We start from the raw sequence: 24292 nt of genomic DNA, 5'->3' as shown, positions 1-24292 counted from the left end.
GGCAGCTCAACAAGTTACAGTCTCCTAAGATACTGTAAACATCTTAAAGACAGTTAAGCTTTCTTTTATTTTTATTTTTTTGCTTCTTCCAAGCAGCTGTTGAGGTCTCTTAAATCTCTTCCTCTTGGCTTGTCTGAGAGTGACTCAGCAGTCTTTATTGTTTACTCTTTGGAGGGAGGGGCCTAGTGAATCTGGTCAGTTTCAGGGACTTCCTGGAGCTATTCTGAGTTGTTTATGGTCTAGTTTAAAGCCTACGCCAAATATAGACTCTTTCAATCTCAGAGGAAACTAGTCCACAGTGGTGAGCGTCCTCCATCTTGCTTGGTATAATGAATCTATTTGGGTCTTCTATTTTTTTTCTTTGTTTTTTTTTTTTTTTTTTTTTTTGTTTGTTTGTTTTGAGACAGGGTTTCTCTGTTAATAGCCCTACTGGTACTGAAATTCTCTGTAAACCGAGCTGCACTCCAACTCACAGAGATTACCTGCCTCTGCTCCCTGAATAGTGGGAATGGTGGATAAAAGGCTTGTACCACCATGCCTGGCTCAAGGTCTTGAGTTTCTTCTTGAGTTAGATTCATGTCTTATATTCCTGTAAGACCTGGGGTCTCACAGCTCAGGAGTTCAATCCCGCCCTTCCCAGAAACTCCCCCAGACCAAGACTCGTTGCAAAAGCAAGAGGTTTATTAACCATTGTACAACGGGGTCACCCCTGCTGGTCAGCAAAGAGTGGCACTGGGAGACAAAGGCCTTTAGGTTTTTAAAAGAAAAATTGTGGGAGATTTGAAGTTCTAGTTTTGGCAATTTAGGATTGGATGAGGAAGCTATAAAGTAAGATAATTGGTTAGTCTTAGGTGCTCAAGCTTGGCCAGTCCTGCCAAGTGTGGATGCAGCTGCACTTTAAGGTGGGGGTGGTTAGCTCATCCTTGAAGATTAGGGCTGCGAGCTCTTGGCCGGAGGTCAAAAGCTACTCAGAAGAAGTCTAGGTTCGTTGCTAAGAAATGCTATCTCAAGGACAAGGGTCTGGTCCTTCTTTTGCTGAGTGAAGGTCATTGCTTGCTTGCCCTTTTTTTATATCTGTCCTCACAGATAGGGTCACATTCCTTCACTCTCTGGAAAGGTACTAAGAGGCTTTAGCTTAACCTGGACCTAAAACTCAAAACTATAGGCTTTAGAAGACATATAGGTTACAAAGTTAGTCTAACCCTTTCATTCCTAGAAAAGTATTTAGCTCATTCAGATTTTCAAGATTTGGGGCCAAGTGTTGTACCTAGTAGTATTTTCATAATTGGAAAAAAAGTATTTGCATGCCAACCACATCACTCTTCTCATTATAGTGTTGTATATGTGTTCTCTCTCTCTCTCTCTCTATATATATATATATATTTAATATAAATATATATTTATAGAGTCAAATATATATATATTTGGTGTTTTCTAGAAGCCATTTTTAAAATATGTATTATGTATAGTATTCTTCCTGCACATATGCCTACACAGCAGAAGAGAGTACAGATCTCATTATAGATGGTTATGAGCCACCATGTGGTTGCTAGGAATCAAACTCATGACCTTTGAAAGAGCAGCAAGGGCTTTTTATCTCTGAGCCATCTCTCTAGCCCCTAAAAGCCTTTTTTTTTTTTTTGAGACAGGGTTTCTCTGTGTAGCCTTGGCTATCCTGGACTCACTTTGTAGACCAGGCTTGTATCAAACTCAGAGCAGTCTGCCTGCCTCTGCCTCTTAGACTGCTGGGATTACAGGTGTGTACCACCACGCCTAGCCCTAGAAGCCATTTTAAATTTACTTTTATTGGCTACTTTTTAAAATTTAGTACACTTAAAGGACAGTGGTATTGGCATAATTACTGTTTAATGACCTTAGACTTTCCTGTATGGTACTGGGAATTGAATCTAGGGCTTATGTATGCAAGACATGTGCTTTACCAACTAAGCTCTTCTCCAACAGTAATTACCAAATATTTGTTTAAAATGAAGGAAGAAAGGAGGCTAGCTAGTTAAGTTGGATGTGGCATAGAATCTTAGCACTTCAGAAATGGAGACAGGGAGGTCCGGAACTGATGAGTCAGTTGTCTACATGAGATTCTATTTGATGAGAAATGAAGGGAGCTACACACAGAGAAACCCTGTCTTGAGCCCCTCCCCCTGAAAAAGAGGGTCTGCAGAGAGGGCTCATCAGTTAAGAGTGCTTGCTGACCTTCCAGAGAACCAGAGTTTGGTTCCCAGCACCCATGTGGGGCAGATCACAACCACCTGTTTAACTCCAGCTTCGGAGGGTCTGACCCTCTCCTCGTCTCCCTGGGTACCTGCACTCTCATGCTTATACCTACACAAACACAAGTTAAAATGAAATCAAGCTTTTTTTTAAGGGAGACAAAAAAAAATTTCTTGATGGTTCTAAATGTGAAAAAAAGTCTAAATGTGAAAGAGAGACACACACAGCCTGGCCTATTTGCGCTCTTCCAGCTGTCAGCGGAGTTATTTGTTTAAAACTTCTATAAATGATATTGTGGGGGCTGGCAAGATGGTTCAGAAACAGAGAGCACCAAGTGTTCTTTCCGAGGACCTGGATTCTATTGCCAGCGCCCGTGTGATGAGCCACATCTGTCTGCAGTACTAGGAGATCATCTAACACCCTGTTCTGGCCTCTGTAGGCGCCAGGCACACAGGTAGTGCAGAGACGTAACTGCAGACAAAATACTCATACATGTAAAGTCAATTGTAAAAATTTAAAAATTTCCTGGAAGAAAACAAAGCCCTAAGCACTAAAAGAACACATGCATAATTGCTAACAGCTTTTGGGTGGGAACAGACTTCCTAAAGCAAAATCAGAAATCAGTAAAGTTTTACTGAGGTGTACTTTCAACATATCAATAAAAAACAAAGTAAAAGCCAATCAACACACTTGAGCAAAAACATTCACAGTACATAAGGGACAAGAGATCAATACTATAAAAAGCCTTTGCAGATCAATAAGGAAATAGGAATGTTCAATGGAAAACTGAGCATAATTGGGTCAGGCGTGGTAACTTGTGTCTACAATCCCAGCACTTGTAAGGCTGAGGCAGGAGGATTGTGGCTAGTTTGAGACCATCCTGAGCTATGTAGTGAGTTGCAGGCCAGCCTGGGCTATATGGTAAGACCCTGTCTTAAGAAACTAGATTGGGAGAGACAGCTCCAGTAGGTAAGAGCCCTTGCTGTTAACCCTGCCAGTCTTGAGTCAGTACTCAGAACTCACATGTGGAAGGTGAAAACTGTCTTCCACAAACCCTCCTCTGACCTCCATGTGGACAGGTGTGCACCCCTCCCAGCACACGCACAATAAAGAAATAGTTTATTTTTTTAGATGACCCCAAAAGTAACATAGTGTAAAGTCAGATAACTGACGAGACATAGATGATTGAGAAGTGGCAGGGAAGTGGTCAAACACGGCAATCAAAGAAACTCAAGTATTTCTTTACAGGTCAGTTTTTACTTTCAAGTTTGGAAGAGCACATAGAGGCCAAACTGGAAGCTGAACCTGGCTGTGGTGGGTAGGCAGTGGGGGGCCATGGAATGGGTTTTAAACAGAGAGACGCGGTCTGGAGCTGCGTGTGGAAGCAAATGCCTGCAGTCCCAGCACTCTAGACAAATGGTGCGGGAGAGCACAGGTAGCAGGCCAGCTCAGCCCGGGCGGCAGAGTGATACCCTGCCTCAAAAAATAACAGTAACTTAAAAAGGGGAAAGAAAAGGCTCATGTCCTTACATGAGGTCTGTAAGGTCTGAAAGAGAGGTCTGAGACTGAAGGGTGGTTCCGTAGCTCAGCTGTGAGGAGGCCTTGGCCTGGAAGAGCAGAAAGCATGGAAGGATGTTTGGGCTGAAAGCATCCTTAAGAGAAAAAACAAGATGGCCAGAGGTGTAGCTGGGAAAGGTGGCAACACTGAAGGAAACCAGGCTGCTGGGAGTTGAATGGGAGTTCCAAATCTGTTTGGAATCTGTTTTTGACACTGTGGGTCACTGAATTCATCAAGAGTTCCATTACTGGAGTCTGGCACTGTGTTCGAATGAGTCATTTGAAAAATACAATATGTAAACTGGAGAGACTGCTTACTGGGTTAAAGCCCTCTTCAAGCAAGCCTGAAAACCTGAGTTTCATCCTAAGAACCTGTGTCAACACTGGATGCCATGATACAAATCTGTAATCCCAGCATTCTTACTGTGAAGTGGGAGGTGGAGGCAAAACTGTCTGGAAGCTCTCAGATCAGCTAGCTAACTTCCACAGCCACAAAAACAAAGCATAGACCTGCCACACAGGTGCGAGGACTGAAGTTTGGATCCCCCACAGAAATGCCAGGTGGCCATGGTGGCCTGCCTGGAACTCCAGCTCCAGAAGGCAGAGACACGGGATTCCCCAGAGCAGGCTGGCAGGCAGGACTAGCCATATCTGTGAGCTCTGGGTTGGACTGAGAGATGCCACCTCAGTGAAGAGGAGGGGATGATGACCAAGAGATGGTATTAGTATTAGCTTAGGCTTTCCATGTGCACGCAAAATAGAAAAAGAAACTGGAAAGGCAGGGACCAACTCCTAAAGTCCTCAGACCTCCACATACATGTCACAGCACACAGCCTGTAGTCACATGAGTGCTGTGGCACACAGGAGCTGGCAGAAGTCACACATGTCATATACAGCATGTTGCCAGCAAGTCCTATGCACTGAGCAAAAGCTTTGGGTGCATTTAGGTGTCACTTTTCAAGTGATACCACAAGTCCTTTTTTTCTGTCCCTCAGAGAAAACAAAGACCACCAGAAGCGCCAGGTCCTGGGGTATCCGTGTTGACCAGAAGCAAGAGCCTTGTTTATTTCTCTCCAGACTGCCGGGTCTCTGACAGTGCAGACACATGTGCTTCCCGGGAGGCAGGGGCACACCGTCCTGTGTCCTCTCCACGGAAACATCCATTATAAGCAAGGTGGAGTTTTTTTGGAGGGGCTGCAGCTTGAATAGGAAGAAGCCAAGGCGCTAGTGGCCTGCATGGCTCTATGGCAGGGGCCCTGGCTTGAGAGACAACTCCCATTCCTCATCCCCACCACCACCAGGGAATTCATTCTGAAATTACAAGATCCAGTGAGGTCTCCCGCCTTGGGTAAACAAACACTCTGTGGATTAAGGAGGTAAGATGATAGGAAAGCTCACCAGAGGATAAAGGCTTATAGATTCCTCAAAAAGCCTGGAAAACAAAAGTTACCCCTAATATTGTTCCCTCTCCGCCCCTAAAGAGGCACTCTTCAGCCTCCCCTCACAAGGATGGAGAGGGCATGGATGCAAGGATGGGCCGAGGAGGTCGGAGAGTCCTTGTTGCTGTTTCCCGCCACTTAGAGTGGGTGGGAAACAGCTCTGTAAGAGAAAACTAGAAGCGCAACGAACCAGATCTGGGTATCACAATGGGTATCACAACAGAGGAGCAGTTTAGTAAACACAGGACTTTCCATTTAACTATTCAACCATTTAGACTCTTTTCCCTGTTCAGCCCGATGCCGCCATCCATCACAAACTTAAACTGGGGTTGTCCTGTCTCCAAAAGAAGCAAACCCATATTCTCATCCTGTGACACATCCAGCCCCAGTAGAATTACTGTGTTGTGTTTGGTTAAGGAGTAAACTAGTCTTCGTAGTCTTGCCATCTGTGGCCAGAATAGACTGATGGAGAGAAAACTGGATAGCTGAAAGAAAGAACTAGCTGAAGAGGGGGAGGGAGGAAAACGCCTAGTCCACAGCCCGTGCCTCTGACTAGCAACAAGGACTCTCCGACCTCCTCGGCCCATCCTTGCATCCATGCCCTCTCCATCCTTGTGAGGGGAGGCTGAAGAGTGCCTCTTTAGGGGCGGAGAGGGAACAATATTAGGGGTAACTTTTGTTTTCCAGGCTTTTTGAGGAATCTATAAGCCTTTATCCTCTGGTGAGCTTTCCTATCATCTTACCTCCTTAATCCACAGAGTGTTTGTTTACCCAAGGCGGGAGACCTCACTGGATCTTGTAATTTCAGAATGAATTCCCTGGTGGTGGTGGGGATGAGGAATGGGAGTTGTCTCTCAAGCCAGGGCCCCTGCCATAGAGCCATGCAGGCCACTAGCGCCTTGGCTTCTTCCTATTCAAGCTGCAGCCCCTCCAAAAAAACTCCACCTTGCTTATAATGGATGTTTCCGTGGAGAGGACACAGGACGGTGGGAAGAGTCAAGAGCAGGCCGGCCCCAGACTACCCTCCTTCTGAGTTTCCTGCCGCCTCTGTTTGCTTGAGTTCATTTTAGTTTAAAGCTCAGAATTGACTCTTCATTACCTCTTGGCCATATTAGATTACTGGCCTCAGGCAGAAGGGCCCTCTCCAGGCAAGCAATTCTTCTGCTTTCAGGTTGACCGAAGTGGGTCTTACTGGACTTTACAAAGGAGACCATAGGAAGGACCCCAACAGCTAACAACATCCTAGCGTTTTTCTGCTAGTTTTGCAGCCGTTGTGGGGACATGGCCTGAGCTTCAAGGGCTGATTTGCTGTTGTGACAGGGTTCACCAACTTTTTGTTTCTTTGTATTTTCAGGGAGGGTCTTACTATGTAGCCCTGGCTGTCCAGGAACTCACTCTGTAGACCAGGCCGGCCTTGCACTCACAGAGATCCACCTGCCTCTGCTTCCTCAGTGCTGGTCACAAAACTGTGCACTACCACTGCCTGGCTATTTTGACTCGAATGCTACTCTTCAACACTTAAGTCAAAAGCAGTCTTCATAACAAAAACAAGGGAGAAAGGGTTTATTTTAGCTCCAAGTTCAAGGTACCATCCATCATGGCAGGAAAGTCAGGGTAGCAGGAGCCTAAAGCAGCTGGTTGCATGCAGGATCAGGAAATAGAGGGGACTAAAGGCAGGCTGCGGTTCAGTTCTTTCTCCATGCATGGTTGAGGATCCCAGTCGGAGACGGATGTCTCACCTACAATGGGCAGTCTTCCACTTCAACAACTGAAATCAGAATTCCTCAATGGCCCGTTTCCCCGATGATTCTAGGTTCTGTGAAGGAGACAGTTAACACTAACCATCATGGGGCCAGGGAGATGGCTCAGGTACACAGCAGGTGAAGAACACTGCCACCAAGCCTGACAACCCAGGCTGGATCCTGGATCCCACAGAGTGGGAGGAAAGAACTGACTCCCACAGGTTGACTTCTGACCTCCACACACATGCCATGGCGAATTACAGCCCTTTTACATTTAATCCATATAAATGGATTAAATGTAAAAGGGAAACGGCCACTAACTACCACAGGATCTATTATTTAAAAAGGGAAATCCCATTGTAAGCAAGAAAGAGGAATTATATGCTCTAGCCTATCATGGATAGATGAAAAGTGGGAAAGGAAGGCAGAATCCCCAAAATCCAAGGCAGTGGCTGGTGCTGGGTGGCCGTGGGATGTCTTTCTATATCCATGAGGAAATGGCAGAAGGCAAGCAGGAGTCTGGAACCCATCAGGATAGAGAGGTGGAGCTGATAGCAGGTTTAAGGTTTGAGTTGGTGGGAGCAGAGAGGCAGTAGGTTACTCCACAAAGAAGCTGGAATCAATTAAGCAAGGAAAGTCGGAAAACCCACTGTCTTCCTTAGGGTTTTATTGCTGTGAAGAGATACCATAACCACTGCAACTCATGAAGGAAAACATTTTATTGGGGCTGGCTTTATTTCAGAGGCTTAGTGCATTAATGCCATGGCGGGAAATGTGACAGCTTGCAGGAAGACATGGTGCTGGAGACAGAGCTAAGAACTCTACATCTTGATCCACAGGCAGCAGGCAGAGACTATGTCCCACTGAGTTTAGCTGGAGGAAGTAAGACCTGAAAGCCTGCCTCCATAGTGACACATTTTAACCTTATCCAAGTTTGAGGAAAGGGCCTTCAGTGCCTTTGATGGACCTTCAGTGGAATGGCGGGCATTCTACATCATCATAGCTGGGCAAGCATCTTGGTTCCTCCAACTTAGTTACAGTGGTGCAGCCTACATGATGAAAATTACTCGTCTGTTTGAAGACCTCCTTAGATGTCACACACGGGAGCTAGGGCACATAGCCCCAGGGTTCCTGTATGTGCCTTCATGCTTGTACCCATGCAGGCATATAAACACAACCCTGATCAAGCTGCAGAATATTCTCAACAGCACACAAGGTTCCTTCCTGCCCCTGCCCAGTTCATGAAGCCCCCAGGGAGAACCTGGAATTCTGACTTGGGCCACCATCCAATTTGTCTGGCCCTGCCTTCCAGCTCTGGAGTCCTGCAGCATGTTCAGTTTGGCTCCTTTGTCTCTTGTGATGGATACAGGTTCCTGAGATACATTGTGAGGTCCAGGCCAGCAAGTCTAGGGAGTAATACCCTGCCTTAAACAAAAAATTTTTGTAACGATAATAATAGTTGGTTTTATTTTTATGAGGCAGAGTCTCATGTAGGTCAGGCCAGTGGTTCAGGGTGGTGCTGAATGTCTCTTCCCCTTGGCTTCACCTCCCAAGTGCTGGGATTACAAGCACCTGCCCCACTGGCAAACAGTTTTTAAAAAATCAAACATTCCTTAAAATTTTTAAAAATTTTCAGCCGTGTGGCACAGGTCTGTAATCCCAGCATTCGGGGAAGCAGAGGCAATCTCTGTTGAGCTTGAGGCCAGCCTGCTCAACAAAGTGAGTCCAGGTCATCCAAGGCTACACAGAGACCTGTGTCAAATGAAAAAAAAATTAAATTTATTTTGTGTAAGAGTGTTTTGCTGGCAGCGTTGTATGTATTCCTTGCTTGGTGCCAGGAAGGTCAGAAGAAGGTAACGGATCCCTAGGTACTAGAATGGTTGGGGATCATTATGTGTGTTTTGGGAACCAAATCCAGGTACTCCACAAGAGCAACAAGTGCTTGTAACTACTGTTGAGCCATCTCTCCAGCCTCCCAAAACAAGCATTAAACAAACTGTGTGTGTGTGTAGCCCTAGTAATTTCAGCACTTGGAAGGCAGGAGGCCAGTGGCTGTTGGCCCCCTCTGGCCCCTCAATCTGGACACCTAGGTTTCCGGCTAAATAGGGTACAGGGAGGCTGTACTTGGGAGTGGCGGAAGCAGGGCTACCAAGCTGCTGAGACTCACTTTCTCTCTTCTAGCTTCCGGGCCCTTGCTGTTGGTGAACAGAGCCGCCCTGATCCCCCAGGCCGGGCCCACCCGCGGCCCCCCATGAGCGCGCCCGGCTGACTGGCGAGGCAGCCGCGGTGGAGCCGGCGCGCCCCGAGGGCAGCGGGGCCATGGCCTCGCTGGACCTACCTTACCGCTGCCCGCGCTGCGGGGAGCATAAGCGCTTCCGGAGCCTGTCGTCGCTGCGCGCGCACCTGGAGTACAGCCACACTTACGAGACGCTCTACATCCTCTCCAAGACGAACAGCATCTGTGACGGGGCGGCGGCCGCCGCTGCCGCAGCCGCCGCAGCCTCCGGCTTCCCGCTGGCACCTGAGCCCGCTGCCCTGCTGGCTGTGCCTGGGGCTCGGCGCGAGGTCTTCGAGAGCACGTCCTTCCAGGGCAAGGAGCAGGCGGCGGGGCCAGCGCCCGCGGGGCCGCACCTGCTGCACCACCATCACCACCACGCGCCGCTGGCGCACTTCCCCGGTGACCTGGTGCCCGCCAGCCTGCCCTGCGAGGAGCTGGCCGAACCGGGGCTGGTGCCCGCCGCGCGCTATGCGCTCCGCGAGATCGAAATCCCACTCGGCGAACTGTTCGCGCGCAAATCCGTGGCATCCTCGGCCTGCTCGACGCCGCCACCCGGGCCTGGCCCTGGTCCTTGTTCGGGGCCTGCTTCTGCATCGCCGGCGTCGCCATCGCCAGCGGACGTCGCCTATGAAGAGGGTTTGGCACGCCTCAAGATCCGCGCGCTGGAGAAGCTGGAGGTGGACCGGAGGCTGGAGCGGCTGAGCGAGGAGGTGGAGCAGAAGATTGCGGGCCAGGTGGGCCGGCTGCAGGCCGAGCTGGAACGAAAGGCCGCAGAGTTGGAGACTGCGCGACAGGAGAGCGCACGCCTGGGTCGCGAGAAGGAGGAGCTGGAGGAGCGTGCTTCTGAACTCTCACGCCAAGTGGATGTGAGCGTGGAGCTGCTGGCCTCGCTTAAGCAGGACCTGGTGCATAAGGAACAGGAGCTGAGCCGCAAGCAACAGTGAGTAGGCCTTGGGGGTTCAGTGGGTGGATGTCCGTGGATGTCACCCACTCATCCTGCATGTGCCGGGGGTGTCTTCATGTGGCCAGGTTTGGGAACATAAGTTCCGAGTCCGTGGTGGTGCTGTTAGTTGCTGGAGAGTGTCATGGTTGTGATTTGGGACCTACGAGTGTCTAGTATTGTGCCCACCTTTGAAGAATGTTTGTTTTTGATAACCAGGCCAGGCAGCTCTTGCATTTTGGTACCAGATCTTTTAGCCTACTCAAAAAAGCAGCCCAGTTCTCCATGTCCTCCTGCAGATGCAATTGCATCTTTTCTAGGTGCCATAAACTTGCTGCTTTTTAACCTTCTACGTCTTTGGTCTTGGCTTCCTTGAAGGTTTTTCTTATATTTGTAGTTGTTTTTGACCCTACTCTCTGGGGTCACTTTGCCACTTCCACCACTGTCCTTGTGTCATCAGAAAAGTTCATGTTCATTGTCTTACTGGATCCACCTATGCCCTCTGACAAAGGCTTCCTTCTTACGCAGCCTTTGCACTCACGACCGTCTTGACCCAGCCTCAGGAGTGCTGAAATGATTGCCGTGTGCCACAGCACGTAGCTTTCCTTTCTTTGTCCCTTTTCCTCAGTGTTTTCTGGCTTCTCACATGGAGCCTTATGAACTCCGTAGAGCCAGGCATTGTGTTTGTCCCCATTGTCATGTGAGTTTTGTTGAGGCAGGGATTTTCTTTTGTTGTTTTTGGTTTTGTTTGTTTCTTTGACACAAGGTTTCTCTGTGTATTCCTGGCTCACTTGGAATTGACCGTGATCCACTTGCCTCTGTCTCACAAATGCTGGGATCCAAGGCGTTTGGTTCAGTCATGCTTTCCTAGTATCTCAAACTGTGCCTGGCACCTGGTCTGAGTGTTTAGTGGACGTGTGAACAGCTGTGTCCAGGTGGGGACATACACACGCTTGGGTAACTGAGGGTGCTGTGTGTTAGGTATCCCTGGATGCTGGGACAAACTACAGGAGTGCTTTACATCTCTGTGTGACGGGACTCCCTGCCTTCAGATGCTTCCTAGAGAACGTGTGTCATTTGAGCAGGTTGGGGAGCCTCCATGGTTCTCAGTGTATTTTAGAGCATGAGTGTGCCTGAGAATGAATGTGATTGCATACATGGAAACATGCTGGGGGCCATGTTAGAATATGTGAGGCTTTCACTGTATGCCTGGTGTGTTCCTATGTGAGGGGCCAGTGTATTGAGGACACTGGGAACTGGTGGGGGGGGAGGGTCTGCTTTGATTATGGAACTCTGCTTATGCCTGGAGGTGACAGTCTGGGAATGAGCATACCTGTGACTGTGTCAGTGAGGACTATATGGATTTAGTTACATTTCTTGTTGCTGTGACGAAATAGCCCACACAGTCTAAAGAGCTGGCGATTGGGACTCAAGGTGGAAGGAGAGAACCAGCTCCTTCATGTTGTCCTCTAGCCTCTACCTGTGCAGGAGCACAGATTTGCTTAAATTGTTGTTTTAGATTTATCTTTGCTATTTTATTATGTGAATGAGCATTATGCTTGCATATATGACTCTTGTGCCCACGGAGTCAGAAGAGGCTGTCAAATTTCCTGAAACTGAAGTAACAGGCGGTTGTGAGCCAGCATGTAGGTGCTGGGAACCAAATTCTGGTCTTCTGCAAGATTAACAAGTGGCTGAATGCGCTCCCCAGCCAAGTGCAAATAAAATATGTATTTTGAAGGAACTTGGAATCGGTCTATTTTGCCTCATGGTTTGGGTAAACACAGTCTATCATGACAGGAAGAGTGTGGTCTCAGAAATGTGAGGCTGCTGCTCAAATTGTGTCAGCCAGGAAACAGAGAGAGATGGAGGCATGCTGCTAGCTAGCTTTCAGGTTTTACTCAGTTTGAAACCCCAGCCCACAGAATGGTGCTGTCCAAGTTCAGGGTAGATCTCCATACCTCAGTCAGCACTATCAAGAAACTTCCTCACAGATGGGTCCAGAGGTTTGTCTCCTAGGTGATTCTAGATTCTGTCAAGTTGACAGTATAAACAGAAGTATCCTATTGTGTGTGTGTCTTGTGTGTCTGCCTGTTTGCGGTGTGTGTGCCATTCTGTGGGCTTGTGTGCTGGGCATTATCCCATCTCTCCACTGGCCAGGGTTTCCTCCAGTGGAAAGTTTGAGGGCAGTCAGGCTAGGGACCTGGAGTAAGAGACTGTTCCCGGCTCAGGGAGGTGGTGCAGATCGACCAGTTCCTGAAGGAGACGGCGGCTCGGGAGGCCAGCGCCAAGCTGCGGCTGCAGCAGTTCATTGAGGAGCTCCTGGAGCGCGCAGACAGGGCCGAGCGCCAGTTGCAGGTCATCAGTAGCAGCTGTGGCAGCACACCGAGTGCCAGCCTGGGCAGAGGAGGTGGGGGCAGTGCCTCGGGGCCTGGAGTGCGAGGCCCCGGAAGAATGGTGAGTGTGTGTACCTGCCCTGGCTTCTCGTGTGGTCCCTACAGCCTTCTCACACACCACACCGCTTTGCCTCCTTTGCCTGCAACTGCGGGTCTGAAGTGGGGGTGGGGAGGTACACTCTGACAGGGTGGGAGTGCTGGCTCTGAGGCTGTGGCCGGGCATCTTCTATAGCCCCAGCCTTTGGAAGCCCATCTTTCCGTTTCAAATGAGTGCCTAGGAACCAACCTTAAGCTGGGCATTGGGATGCCGGGTGGATGGCTTGGGAGGGGATTTGGGAGCCTGCCTGTCTGGACTGTCTGTCTGTCCATTCGTCCATCTTTCCCAACTTTTTTCTTCTCTCTTCTCTCTTTTCTTCTCTCCATCTTCCTCTCTCTCCTACTGTTGCCTTCTTCTCTGGCCTTCTCTGCCCATCCTTCCTTTCCCTTCCACTCTGGGGGCTGCAGCGAGATCACCATGCAGGCCCAGCTGTGCCAAGCACATACGCCGTGTCACGGCATGGCTCCTCTCCCAGCACAGGGTAAGCCTCGGGCTTGGCCCACCCCACACAGCCTACCCTCACCCTGGAAGGTCTGCTGGCCCATCAGAGGCTTGTCTCCTTCTCTGCCCACCCTCCCTGGTATCACCATTCTGCCTTTCCACGATCAGGGAACTTTTGGAAGGCAGGACAGTGGGCTACCCTTGGCTGGTGGTGAGGAAAGTGTGGGAGTCAGAGCAGTCTGCTATCCCCCAGCCTTCACTATGCACTCCCCCACCCACCCCAGGGCCTCCAGCCGTGTACCAGCTGCATCCCAGAGCTCAGGCTGCTATGACAGTGACAGTCTGGAGCTGCCCCGGCCAGAGGAAGGGCCCTCGGAGGACAGTGGCCCTGGGGGCTTGGGTTCACGGGCCCAGGCTACCAACGGTGGTTCAGAGCGGTCCCAGCCCCCTCGTAGTTCAGGCCTACGACGACAGGCCATCCAGAACTGGCAGCGCCGACCGCGCCGTCACAGCACCGAGGGGGAGGAGGGTGACGTCTCAGATGTGGGCTCCCGAACTACTGAGTCAGAGGCTGAGGGCCCCTCTGATGTCCCACGCCCTGGACCTGCTGTAGCTGGGCCCTTGAACAGCTGCCGTCTCTCAGGTAAGTCCTGGGAGAGTGGGTAGGGAATCCAGCCTTCCAGGTTGCTGGGATCTCTTGGGACACAGGGTGGAGGATGATCCTTGGCCATTTGCCTACCTCTCAAACGCTTTCCAAGCTTGGATCGAGGGGTGGGGGATTGACAGGGCAGATGTGCAGTGACCCCAGGATGCCCCATTCAAGGGAGTCTGTGTACATGGTGGGCTCTGTCACAGGTAGGGAGAGGAGCTGAGTGTTTAGCCTCTGAAGCACCTTGCACAGAGCAGGAGTTTAGCGGAGTAGCTTTGTAATTATGTGAAAGGCTTAGAAGGTTAGAATCAGGTGACCCTTGGAAAGTTTAGGGCTACTCTTGGGTAGTTTCATTAGTGGAGTGGTTGTCCAGAATCCATGAGGTCTTGGCCTTAAGCTCCAGCACCTGAAACTGAGCCTGGTGGCATGCACCTGTATTCCTAGAACTTGGGTAGCAAGTGCAGGAGAATCAGAAGTTCAAGATCATTCTGGGCTACGTAGCGAATTCAAGACTAGGCTGGAATACATGAGATCATGTCCAGAAAAGTTTTTGGTGGGTGACACAGCAGCAGACATCACCCTTTTCTGATTAGTAAAGTTTGGGGTACGGTAAAGAAAGGGAGAGCAGAGGCCTTGTCTTCCCAGTGGTCACCGGTGGGGGGGGTCGCATACTCACTCCTGCGAACTCCTGCCCTTCCCCAGCCCCCACCCACAGCCCTGAGCCGGTCTCACTTTCTACTCTCCTTTGGTGTTCTGCAGCCCGCCCCGAAGGAGGCAGTGGGCGAGGCCGTCGAGTGGAGAGAGGTAGCCCCTCACGCTCCAATGAGGTCATCAGCCCGGAAATCCTCAAGATGCGAGCCGCCCTCTTCTGTATCTTCACCTACCTGGATACCCGTACGCTGCTGCATGCTGCAGAGGTCTGCCGGGACTGGCGCTTTGTGGCCCGCCATCCTGCCGTCTGGACGAGAGTGCTACTGGAGAATGCCCGAGTCTGTTCCAAGGTGCCTGCCCCTGCCCTCCTGGGAGCCCAGCTTTTACCAGCAGAACTGACCTATGTCTAGTCTCCATAACCCCTCATAGCCCTGGTTCCCCAGGCTCACGGTGCCTCCTACTCAGGGCTAACCCATCAGCAGTCGACCACGTTCATACCTCTGTTCCTATCACTTGATCTTTCCCAGTTCCTGGCGATGTTGGCCCAGTGGTGCACCCAGGCCCACTCGTTGACATTACAGAATCTGAAGCCCCGACAGCGGGGAAAGAAGGAGAGCAAGGAAGAATATGCCCGCAGCACCCGGTGAGGCCTGCGGTGGGTGGGTGGCATGGCTGCTCCTGGGCTGCAGTCCAGGAGTTAAGTGGGGAGGCTTCCCAGATGAGGACCACCAGCAGCTCCCTGACCTGTTTGGTCATCCTCAGGGGCTGCCTTGAAGCAGGGCTGGAGTCCCTGCTGAAGGCGGCCGGTGGGAACCTGCTGATCCTGCGCATTTCCCACTGCCCCAACATCCTCACTGACCGGTCCCTCTGGCTGGCCAGCTGCTACTGCCGGGCACTGCAGGCTGTCACCTACAGGTAGGTCTTTCCTTCCAGAAGCACAGCTCCCTCTTCTGTGCCTTGGTTCCCAAAGCTCCCAAGATACCACATGCTCCTGCCTCTTGGTGGGAACAGAGGCGACAAAGATGGGCCACTTGAGGTTTGGCTTTTCCACAGGAGTGCCACAGACCCTGTTGGCCATGAGGTGATCTGGGCCCTGGGCGCAGGCTGCAGAGAGATTGTCTCCCTCCAGGTGGCGCCACTTCACCCATGGTAAGCCCAGGCAAGGGGAGGGAGGGAGGGAGGGAGGGAGGGAGGGAGGGAGGGAGGGAAGGAGGGAAGGAAGGAAGGAAGGAAGGAAGGAAGGAGGAGCAGTGGGCCTGAGCAGAGGTCAGGTCAACTGTTGTGGACAGATTACACACATTGATTATTGTGTTGATAATTAGGAGCAGGGCTGTAATTCCAGCACTTTGGGAGACAGAGGCAGGCAGATCTGTTGTGAGTTCAAGGCCAGCCTGGACTTCAAAGTGAGTTCAGGACAGCCAAGGCTACACAGAAAAACCCTATCTTGAGAAGAAAAAAACAAAACAGAACAAAAAATAAAATGGGAGCAGGGCTGTAATGTGGGACCTGGAGTCTTGCTCTTGCTTGCTTGCTGGCAGGGCCACTTAAATTTTTTTAGTATATATTTTGGGGAAGGAATTTGGTATGTGTATGGAGGTCAGGGAACAACTTAACAGAAGTATTATTCTTTCCTTCTATCATGTGAGTCTATGAGATCAAATTTATGTCATCAGGCGTTGTGGTAAGTGCCTTTACCCGCTGAGCCATCCTGACAGCCTGGCATTGCTACTCATGCTTAGTTTTGCAGCTTAGATGATGAGAGCTGTTCCTGGCTCAGTGATGTCCTGTCCACAGAGACTTTACAGTACGTACTATGTGATCAGTCAGCAGTAGCCTGACATAGTTGAGGCAGGTCAGGGAAATCATTAATAACACACCAGAGGAAACTAGGTGATGTCACACACCCAGAGATTGTGAATTTGAGACCTGTATAAGCAATTTAGCAAGAGTTCATCTCAAAACCAGAACAAATCTGTTGTTGGAGAACCCAGGGTATGAACCCTTGCTCTACTTGGAACTTCCTCAAATTACCAGGCTTCTCTGTGCCCTGCCTCTACCTTCCCAGCGATCTCCCTATGTGCCAGCCCCTCCGGTGTCCACTAGTATGCTTTCTCCAATACCCCGGCATAGTCGCATTGTGGTCTCCTGCTTGGCTCCCACTGGCCCCCATCCAACCCTTAGTATCATCTGTTCTGTAGTAATTTTTAATTAAGGCTCCTCTACTAGACAGTGCCCAAGGCAGACTCCATGAAAGTACATTTTTGTGTACTTGCAACCATGGGCATATCAGATGGCAGAGATACTGTTGCCTGAGTGGATGTTCAGGGGTCAAGCTTGCTGTGAGTGGGCCAGGCAAGCCAACAATGATGTTGGAAGTCAAGCTGGGAAATGTTGTGAAGGCCTTGCTAAAAGATGTAGATCTGCTGGGTGGTGGTGCACACCTTTAACCCCAGCACTCGGGAGGCAGAGGCAGGAAGATCTCTGAATTTGAGGCCAGCCTGGTCTACAGAGTGAGTTCCAGGATATCCAGGGCTACACAGTGAAAGCCTGTCTCAGAAAAAAAGCAGGAAAAAAAAAAGATGCAGACAGACCTGTGCATCTTATCTAGAAAGTACTAGGAAACTAATGGGGAGATGGTCAGTTTTAAGACGGGATTTGAGTCAGGCCTGGTGGCGCATGCTCTTGGGAGGTAGAAGCAAGAGGCTCCTCAGCTGTATCATGAGTTTGAAGTCATGAGACACTCTTAAAAAAAATCTAAACAATTAAAGTCATAAAGGTACCGAAAGCTAGGTGTGGTCTATAATCTTAGCACTTGGGAGGCTGAGCAGGAGGATTGCTGCAAGTTCAAGAATAGGTGGCAGAGGCTCTGGAGAAAGGTCAGAATGCTAAAATGTTGTATGTCACAGGGCAGGAGGGTAGGAGCCTCGTCTTCATTGTCACCCTGCACTCCAGAGCCTGGCTCGTCTGTTGCGGCTGTAATACACTCGATAACTGCCTGATGAGCATCTGGCCACCAGGTGCAGGGTGAATGGAGACCAGGGTGAGGCTCTGCTTGCTCTACAGCTCTGGATAGCCCACAGTCTAAAGCTGCCAGATGTAGCCAGAGGGGAGAAGACAGAGTCAGGGATGAGCTGTTTTCTGACTTGAAAGGCTGACCTGTTGGCAAAGCCTCCTTGCCTGAGGCATGGAAAAGAATCCTCCAGTGATGATCCCACTTGAGAGTACAATGGCTCCCTGACCACTCTCCACTCTCCGTTCTTCAGCCAGCAGCCCACCAGGTTCAGCAACCGTTGCCTGCAGATGATTGGACGCTGTTGGCCCCACCTCCGGGCCCTGGGCGTAGGTGGTGCCGGCTGTGGGGTGCAGGGCCTGGCATCGCTTGGTGAGTCTTTCTGTGGGGTCGGAGTGTGTAGGTAAGAAGCAGACTCGGGTGAGATGCTGTCTACGCCAGAGTTCGGGACTGCAGCCTGGATGATGGTGAGAGACAGTGCTGGACAGGTGGGGCAGGGAGTTTGTCACCAGGCCTCTCTTCTTCCTCTCCTAGCAAGAAACTGTATGCGGCTGCAGGTCCTGGAACTGGACCACGTGTCAGAGATTACCCAGGAGGTGGCGGCTGAGGTCTGCCGGGAAGGCCTGAAAGGACTGGAGATGCTGGTGCTCACGGCCACCCCTGTCACCCCTAAGGCTCTGCTCCATTTTAACAGTGAGCAATGAGGGTTTGGGAGTTCGGGGCAGGGTATGGCTATCCTTGGACGTTTTGCAGCACTGAGTGAACTTTTCCTGGAGTGTTGGAAACAGATGCTTGCTCCTCCAAATAATGCCACCAGAACCCATCTTGGAGAACCATTGTGTTTACTTAGCGTGGGTGGGGATTATATATTGAGTGTGGGTCACCCTAAAGAACCTGTGCCACTCAAGCCTCAGCACAGGTGACAGTCACCTCGTAGCTGCATGGATGGAGTGCTCTTCATACTGTGGTGCCTGCAGAGACCTCATGTATCTGGGGCAAAGTTGCACACATCTGGGAGAGACGGGGAGTAGGGCCTGGCAGATAGCCCAGGTGAGGGTATGCCTGATAACTCTTAAGTTCTTCTGAGGGAAAAATTAATAGGAATAACCTTGAGAGTCTCTTGGGATAGTCATAGCCACTCTGATGTAATGGTAATGGCTGTTCCACTGCTACAAGCAGGTAGTGTGACCGTTTACTGTTGTTCCAACAAGCATGCACCAGTGCTGGGGCAGACAGTGTTTTCACCTTGGCTCATTCTGAGTCTCTGAGGCCAGGGTTGGCACTTCAGGCCCTGCGGCATTTAGTGTCACCTGTTCAGCTGCGCAGGACGTCCACTGTTCTGTGCTGGCCTACAGTGGCACCAAGAGTTGTATGTGTGGTGCCATTAGTTCCCATGCGAGCCTCCCACTGAGGTAGAAGCAGAGAGAGCAGCAAGCAAGGGTTGCGATGGTGCTCTTCAGAGTGTGACCTTGCTTTCTGAAACCTGCAGTCTGATCTTTTTTATTTTCTAGATGGTAGGCTAAACCATGTTTAAGACCTCAGGGGCATTTCTTGGAGTAAGGACTAAATGCTGATTCCTTGGCTGCCCACACCCTCCCATCTGCCTTCCCTGTGAACCACTGCTCAGGATCATGTGGCCTCTGGGAAATCTCCATAATCTTCCCCTCTTCCCCCAGTACTGGGAATTAAATCCAGGCCTTTAGGGGCTGTACCACTAAACTATGCTCCCAGTCCCTCCCCTCCCCCTTTATGAGATAGGGTTTCTCTGCATAGCCTTGGCTGTGCTAGAGCACACTATGTAGATCAGGCTGCCCTCTGCCTTCCCAGTGGAAGGGACTGAAGGTGTGCTCCACCACACCTGGCTTTTTCCATTTTTATTTTGAGACAGTCTCACTAAGCTGTACCGGCAGACCTTGAACTTCGATCCCCCAGCCTTAATCTCTTGAGTAGCTGGGGTGATTTTGACCTTATCACCTCCTGGGCCCTCCTCTTACCTTATGCTTTGCGTCTATCTAAATGGTCCATCAGAACTCACTATCCAGTCCCCCAGATCATGCTCCCCAAGCCCCTTCCAGCTCCTGACCTCTCTCTCTGCCTCTCCCTGACAGCATAGCTGCTAGTTCTTGAAATTCTTGCTTCAAGGCTTGATTGCCTCCAACCTCCCCCACCCCACATTCAGCCTCAGTTCAGCAGCTCTGCCCCTTAAGTCATTTCCAAATGCCCAGGCCGTGGTACAGCTGTCTACTCTGCCAAGAAGTTGCCAGGGCACTGAGCAGCTCATTGTCACACACTTGTCCTCCCAGGACATCTTTACCCATCTTCTTAAGATGTTCTGTTACAAGCTGCAGCCAGCACAGGCTTGGCACTCCTTGCTGTGGCTGGCCCCTATTTGTTCCTCAGTGGGGCTCTGCTCTCATTCATGAGAGGAAAAGATGCAGCCCACTGCCCTTGCTAAGCGCTGACCCCCTTACTATCTTCTCCCAGGCATCTGCCGGAATCTCAAATCCATTGTGGTGCAGATCGGGATTGCTGATTACTTCAAAGAGCCCAGCAGTCCCGAGGCTCAGAAGCTGTTTGAGGATATGGTGACAAAACTCCAGGTGAGAGGTGGCCTCTTAAGGCCGTCAAGATCCCTTGGCCTGGGCTGGTGAGAGTGGCAGTAGTTCACTTGTCTAGTACTAAGGAAGAGCTAACTTAGGGCTCTTATCTATAGGCCCTTCGACGAAGGCCTGGCTTCTCGAAGATTCTGCACATCAAGGTAGAAGGTGGCTGCTAACCCGGGCAGGGGGCGGCAGGGCCCCTGCCAGCCCCACATCAAGGCGCTCTTTGGAACTCTGGAGGGGCCCTGGCTTGGACTAGACCTTTGGAGGCCTCGTGTTACCCCAGGTTCCCGACAGTGATTGAATATCCTGTCCAGTTGGGACAGCAGAGTGACAGGTGACCCAGAGCACTGCCTCCCCAGGGCAGGGGCTTGGACAGACAACGCTGCCCTGAGAACTCCCTCACATCCCCAGTGGCAGCAGCCTTCTGGCACAGCTGGCAAGGAGCTGGCACACCAGCACCTGGTTGTCACTGCTCAGAGGATCTGCAGTAGCCAACCAGCGGCTCCTCAGCTGCTCAGGCAGGTCTCTCCTTCCTGAGGCCATCTCCTGGTCAGGAGCCTGTCAAGTCACAGACCAGAAGGGGCTTAAGGCAGCTCACACATAGCAAGGAGGGCTCTTCTCCCTTTTCCCTGGCCAGGCCCTCTGCAGGGCCCTCCCTTCAGACAAAGGGCCTTCTTCCAGATTTGTATTCTCCAGTGATGATGCAGGCAAGCCTAGGAACCCAGGTTAGCTGAAAGTTGGACAGGGCCGTAGGAATGGGTTTCAAAGGGTAAAAAAAAAATATAGAACTCCCTAGGAAGAGGCCCACACTTCCCAAGCAGGTAAAGGACTGGCCAGTTTGGAGGAGACTGTTTCTAAGACAAAAGACTTATCTCACACCCCAGAGCTAAGCTCAAAGCAGTCTCTATACCACTCCTTGTTGAAGGGCCACAGAGGGCAGAGGTCCCAGCAAAGCTACAGTAAGAAGGGACCTCTTAACCCAGACACTTTAAGATTTCCCAGAGTCTTTCAGGACCCTTGGTTACCTGCTGTGCTGGGGCTTGGGGAAAGGGGGATTGCTTGAGGAGGAGGCTTTGGCAAGGAGCCAGATTCTGGTGCCAAGACAGGAAGAATTTCCACAGCCTGTCTTCCTAAGTCTTTACAGCCCTGGGCTGAAACCACAGTAGAATATTTGGGGTTGGGTGTCAGAGGCCTTGCACTGTACCTGAAAAGTCTGTCTGAGCACCAAAGTCCCACAGACTGAGCATCCCTAGCTGAGTTTCTCCTCTCAGAATTTGGATTGGCTGCAACCATGAGTCTTGGCAACCCTCATTTGAGCCCATTTGGGCAGACCTTTCAAATGCCTGGCTTGTCATCCAAACCTTAAGAGTTTTCTTTGCTCCTGTATAAGGTGGAACCCTTTTGCCAGTTTCCTCCAGCTGCGCCACAACCAGGACTGGGCACTAAGCCATCTGGGTCACTGCCGAACAGGTCCCTTGCCTTGCTGCACACCCTCCACTCAATGCTCCCAGGTGCCATAGCTCTGTCCCAGCTCATCATCATTACTGAGTTCTGTGGCTTGTTCTGTCCTTGCTTTCTGAAGACTAAAATGCCAAGGTTGTCAATGCTGGATACTCCATGCCCAGTCCTGCATGAAACCTTGGCTGTGTGGTATCTATATGCCCGTGCCTCTCACAGCTGCCTCCAGTTGCTCCCGCCTCCTCAGCTCCGTCCCCAGGAGTCACAGGCAACAGCACAACTTTCCTCTCCCTTAGTGGCCCGGGAGGGAGGCGGAGGTGCACTTGGGGTCCAGTGCTGCCTTCAGCAGGTCAGTTGTGCCAGCTACATCCATGCAGTCCCTGCCCCGAGACTCTTATGACCAGAGGTGCTGCCCTTCCTGCCTCTTGGATAAAGCACAAAGTGTTATGGTAGTTGGCCACACCTGCCCCTAGGGGCTTCCATTCCTCAGCCGCAGGATTTGGACATCTCCCTGGGCAGGGAAGGCATTAGAATGCCTGGAGGGGGGAAATAGGTCAGGGTACACAGCAATCCGCGTAGGGAGCATGCTAGTCCCAGGCTCGATTCCATCTACACAGCATCCTGATCCATGGAGAGGAAAACCTAGCCCTTCTGTTGACACAAGTCTGCCCTCTGAACGGCTTTTGAAAGAAACCTGTGTTCTTGTCATGAGTAAAGGTGGGTAGAGTGAAAATTGCAGACCTAAGCCTTTACCAACCTAAGTGACAGGTCACTGTGTCCTGCCTGAGTCTTGGGCATCTTAGTCTTAAGGCATGACTTGAGACACAGATCTGCCCCTGCCCCCGACTTGTGGTTCCTTTGCTTTTTCCCCAGGGGACCAACCCTGCTTCTGGGTGCTGTGCTCATTTCCATCTTCAGCAGTCACAGAACCAGTTGCTGATGGGGCACATGGCTTCCTTAGGAGCACCTTAGCTGTTCTTCAGCCACTCAAAGGGGAGCCCCTTGAGTCTCATATTAAATACAGAAAGAATGCATGAGGGCATGCCCTGCTCCAGAAACACTGGTCTATGGAGAAGGCTCATGGGTGGCAGCCACTTGGTATCCCCTCCACTCCCACCCCCTGCCACAGAGCCTGGCCCTAGCAACTGAGTTGCGGCATGTTTAGCTTGAGTACTTCATGCTTATGCAGGCTGCTTTTCCCCACAATATGGCAAAAATGTATGCACCCCTGCCCGGAACCCCAGCTTTCCACCCATCAACAGAGAGCACCCTGAAAAAAAAAAAACAAAACCAAAAAAAAAAAAAAAAAAACACCTCATTGACAATAGAAGCTGAGTCAGCCTCAGGAATTGCCTCAGAAACCTAACAAATTGGCCTCCTTCCCAAGGCCTGCTCCTCCCTGTTACCAGCCCTGATCCAGAATGCAGAACACAGGTAGTAAGCTGTCAGCCTGTCTCTGTAAGGCACTAAGTTGAAGGAAAACTTCCCAGAGCAACAGTTGGTGCCAAAGATAGTTCCTGATGAACTCGGGGAAAAGTGAGACTAAGTGGAATGGCCCAGTGCCCAGGAGTTAACCACTGATGGGATGAACCTTAGCCTGTCAGCCCCTGAAGACCTGGCAGTCTTTCTGCCCCTAGTGGCCATGCTTTCTCACCTAACCTCGGCGTGGGCCAGCCTCTCTGTAATATATTAATGTGTGATGTGTATATTCACTCCTGGACAAGTGAGCTCAGCTGTAGTCCTTACTCAAAAGGACAAGGCTGAAGGTTGGGTGAAGAGCAGAAAATTAGGCTTTCCTCAACATTTTGGGACTTTAGTCCCAAGACTGCCCGAGACAATCAAGCAGGCACTCCACCATGAGGCCAGCTCTGGGCCTCTGCCATTAGCACAGCCCCGGGGGAGCTTGGCCTGGAACCCTCCAGCCTCTGTTCAGCCCTGGCAAGGGTCTGAGACAGGCCTGAGGTGGCTCAGAGGGCATTTGCTGGTGGGACCACAGCTGGACCCTAGGCCCTGCCTTCCTGTGCACAGCCAGGCTATAAACTGCCCCGTGCATACTAGGCAGAGGGGTGGGTAGCAACTTTTGATTTTAGTTTTGTTAATAAAGTGGTGCCTGTACCTCCAGCCCCCAGGGGGCCTTCCCTGGCCCCACTTATCTGCCCCACCCAGGCATTGCCATCCCAGCACTTTGCTCCATGTCACCCAGATGCCCTTTGCCGAATGTATCAGCGTATGTATCTAAAAGGACTCTTGGGCATCATTGGTTCTGTATCCAATAAAAAATGGTGAAACTGAAAACAGTGTCTGACACAGCCATTTTTGTCAGACACCAGGCCCTATCATGTTGTATCTCTTGCTTATGGGAGTTTCATGTAGCCTAGGCTAGCCTCGAACTCTACAAAGATAAACCTTGAGCTCCTGGTCTTACTGCCTCCAGCTCTCTGGTGCTTGGAGTACATGTGTACATCATACCCAGTTTGTGTCATCCTGGGAATCAAATGGGGCTTCTGCACATGCTAGGCAAGCACCTCACCAGCAAACATCCTCAGCCTGCATTACAACTTTACAGGTAAGGACACTGAGGTAGGACCCAGTCAGTGGCAGGGCTGCAGATAAATGCTGGGGCTACCCGTGTCAAACGTGCTTTTGACATTCAAATATACCAAACCTCTACCCTGAAGTAAACAGGCAAAACAGAAACTGTCTACCCCATGGCGGCTTAGTCTCCCCCCTTCAGGAGGCAGCCAATCACTTTTACCTTTGTTGAGACCAAGCTGCTACCATAGCCTGGTCTTAATTTCACAA

The 24292-nt window shown here is 50.8% G+C and overlaps 1 protein-coding gene across 4 annotated transcripts in view; it reads left to right on the top strand.

Moving 5' to 3' along the window:
* Positions 1-22805, top strand: part of Fbxo41 (F-box protein 41) — a 32134-nt gene extending 9329 nt beyond the window's left edge. For all 4 annotated transcript variants that reach the window (XM_021634563.2, XM_021634564.2, XM_021634565.2 and 1 more), the window contains 12 exons: positions 9149-10185; positions 12417-12642; positions 13086-13159; positions 13404-13762; positions 14528-14769; positions 14947-15062; positions 15182-15334; positions 15473-15568; positions 17683-17801; positions 17964-18122; positions 19914-20029; positions 20143-22805. In XM_021634563.2, the coding sequence (XP_021490238.1) occupies positions 9287-10185; positions 12417-12642; positions 13086-13159; positions 13404-13762; positions 14528-14769; positions 14947-15062; positions 15182-15334; positions 15473-15568; positions 17683-17801; positions 17964-18122; positions 19914-20029; positions 20143-20205 (2622 nt within the window). In that variant the 5' untranslated portion in view covers positions 9149-9286 and the 3' untranslated portion in view covers positions 20206-22805. The remainder of the gene's footprint in view (positions 1-9148; positions 10186-12416; positions 12643-13085; positions 13160-13403; positions 13763-14527; positions 14770-14946; positions 15063-15181; positions 15335-15472; positions 15569-17682; positions 17802-17963; positions 18123-19913; positions 20030-20142) is intronic.
* The last annotated feature ends 1487 nt before the right edge of the window (positions 22806-24292 follow it).

This window comes from Meriones unguiculatus, chromosome 5, assembly GCF_030254825.1.
Source record: "Meriones unguiculatus strain TT.TT164.6M chromosome 5, Bangor_MerUng_6.1, whole genome shotgun sequence".
NCBI lineage: Eukaryota > Metazoa > Chordata > Mammalia > Rodentia > Muridae > Meriones > Meriones unguiculatus.
This window is presented reverse-complemented; position numbering and strand designations above follow the sequence as displayed.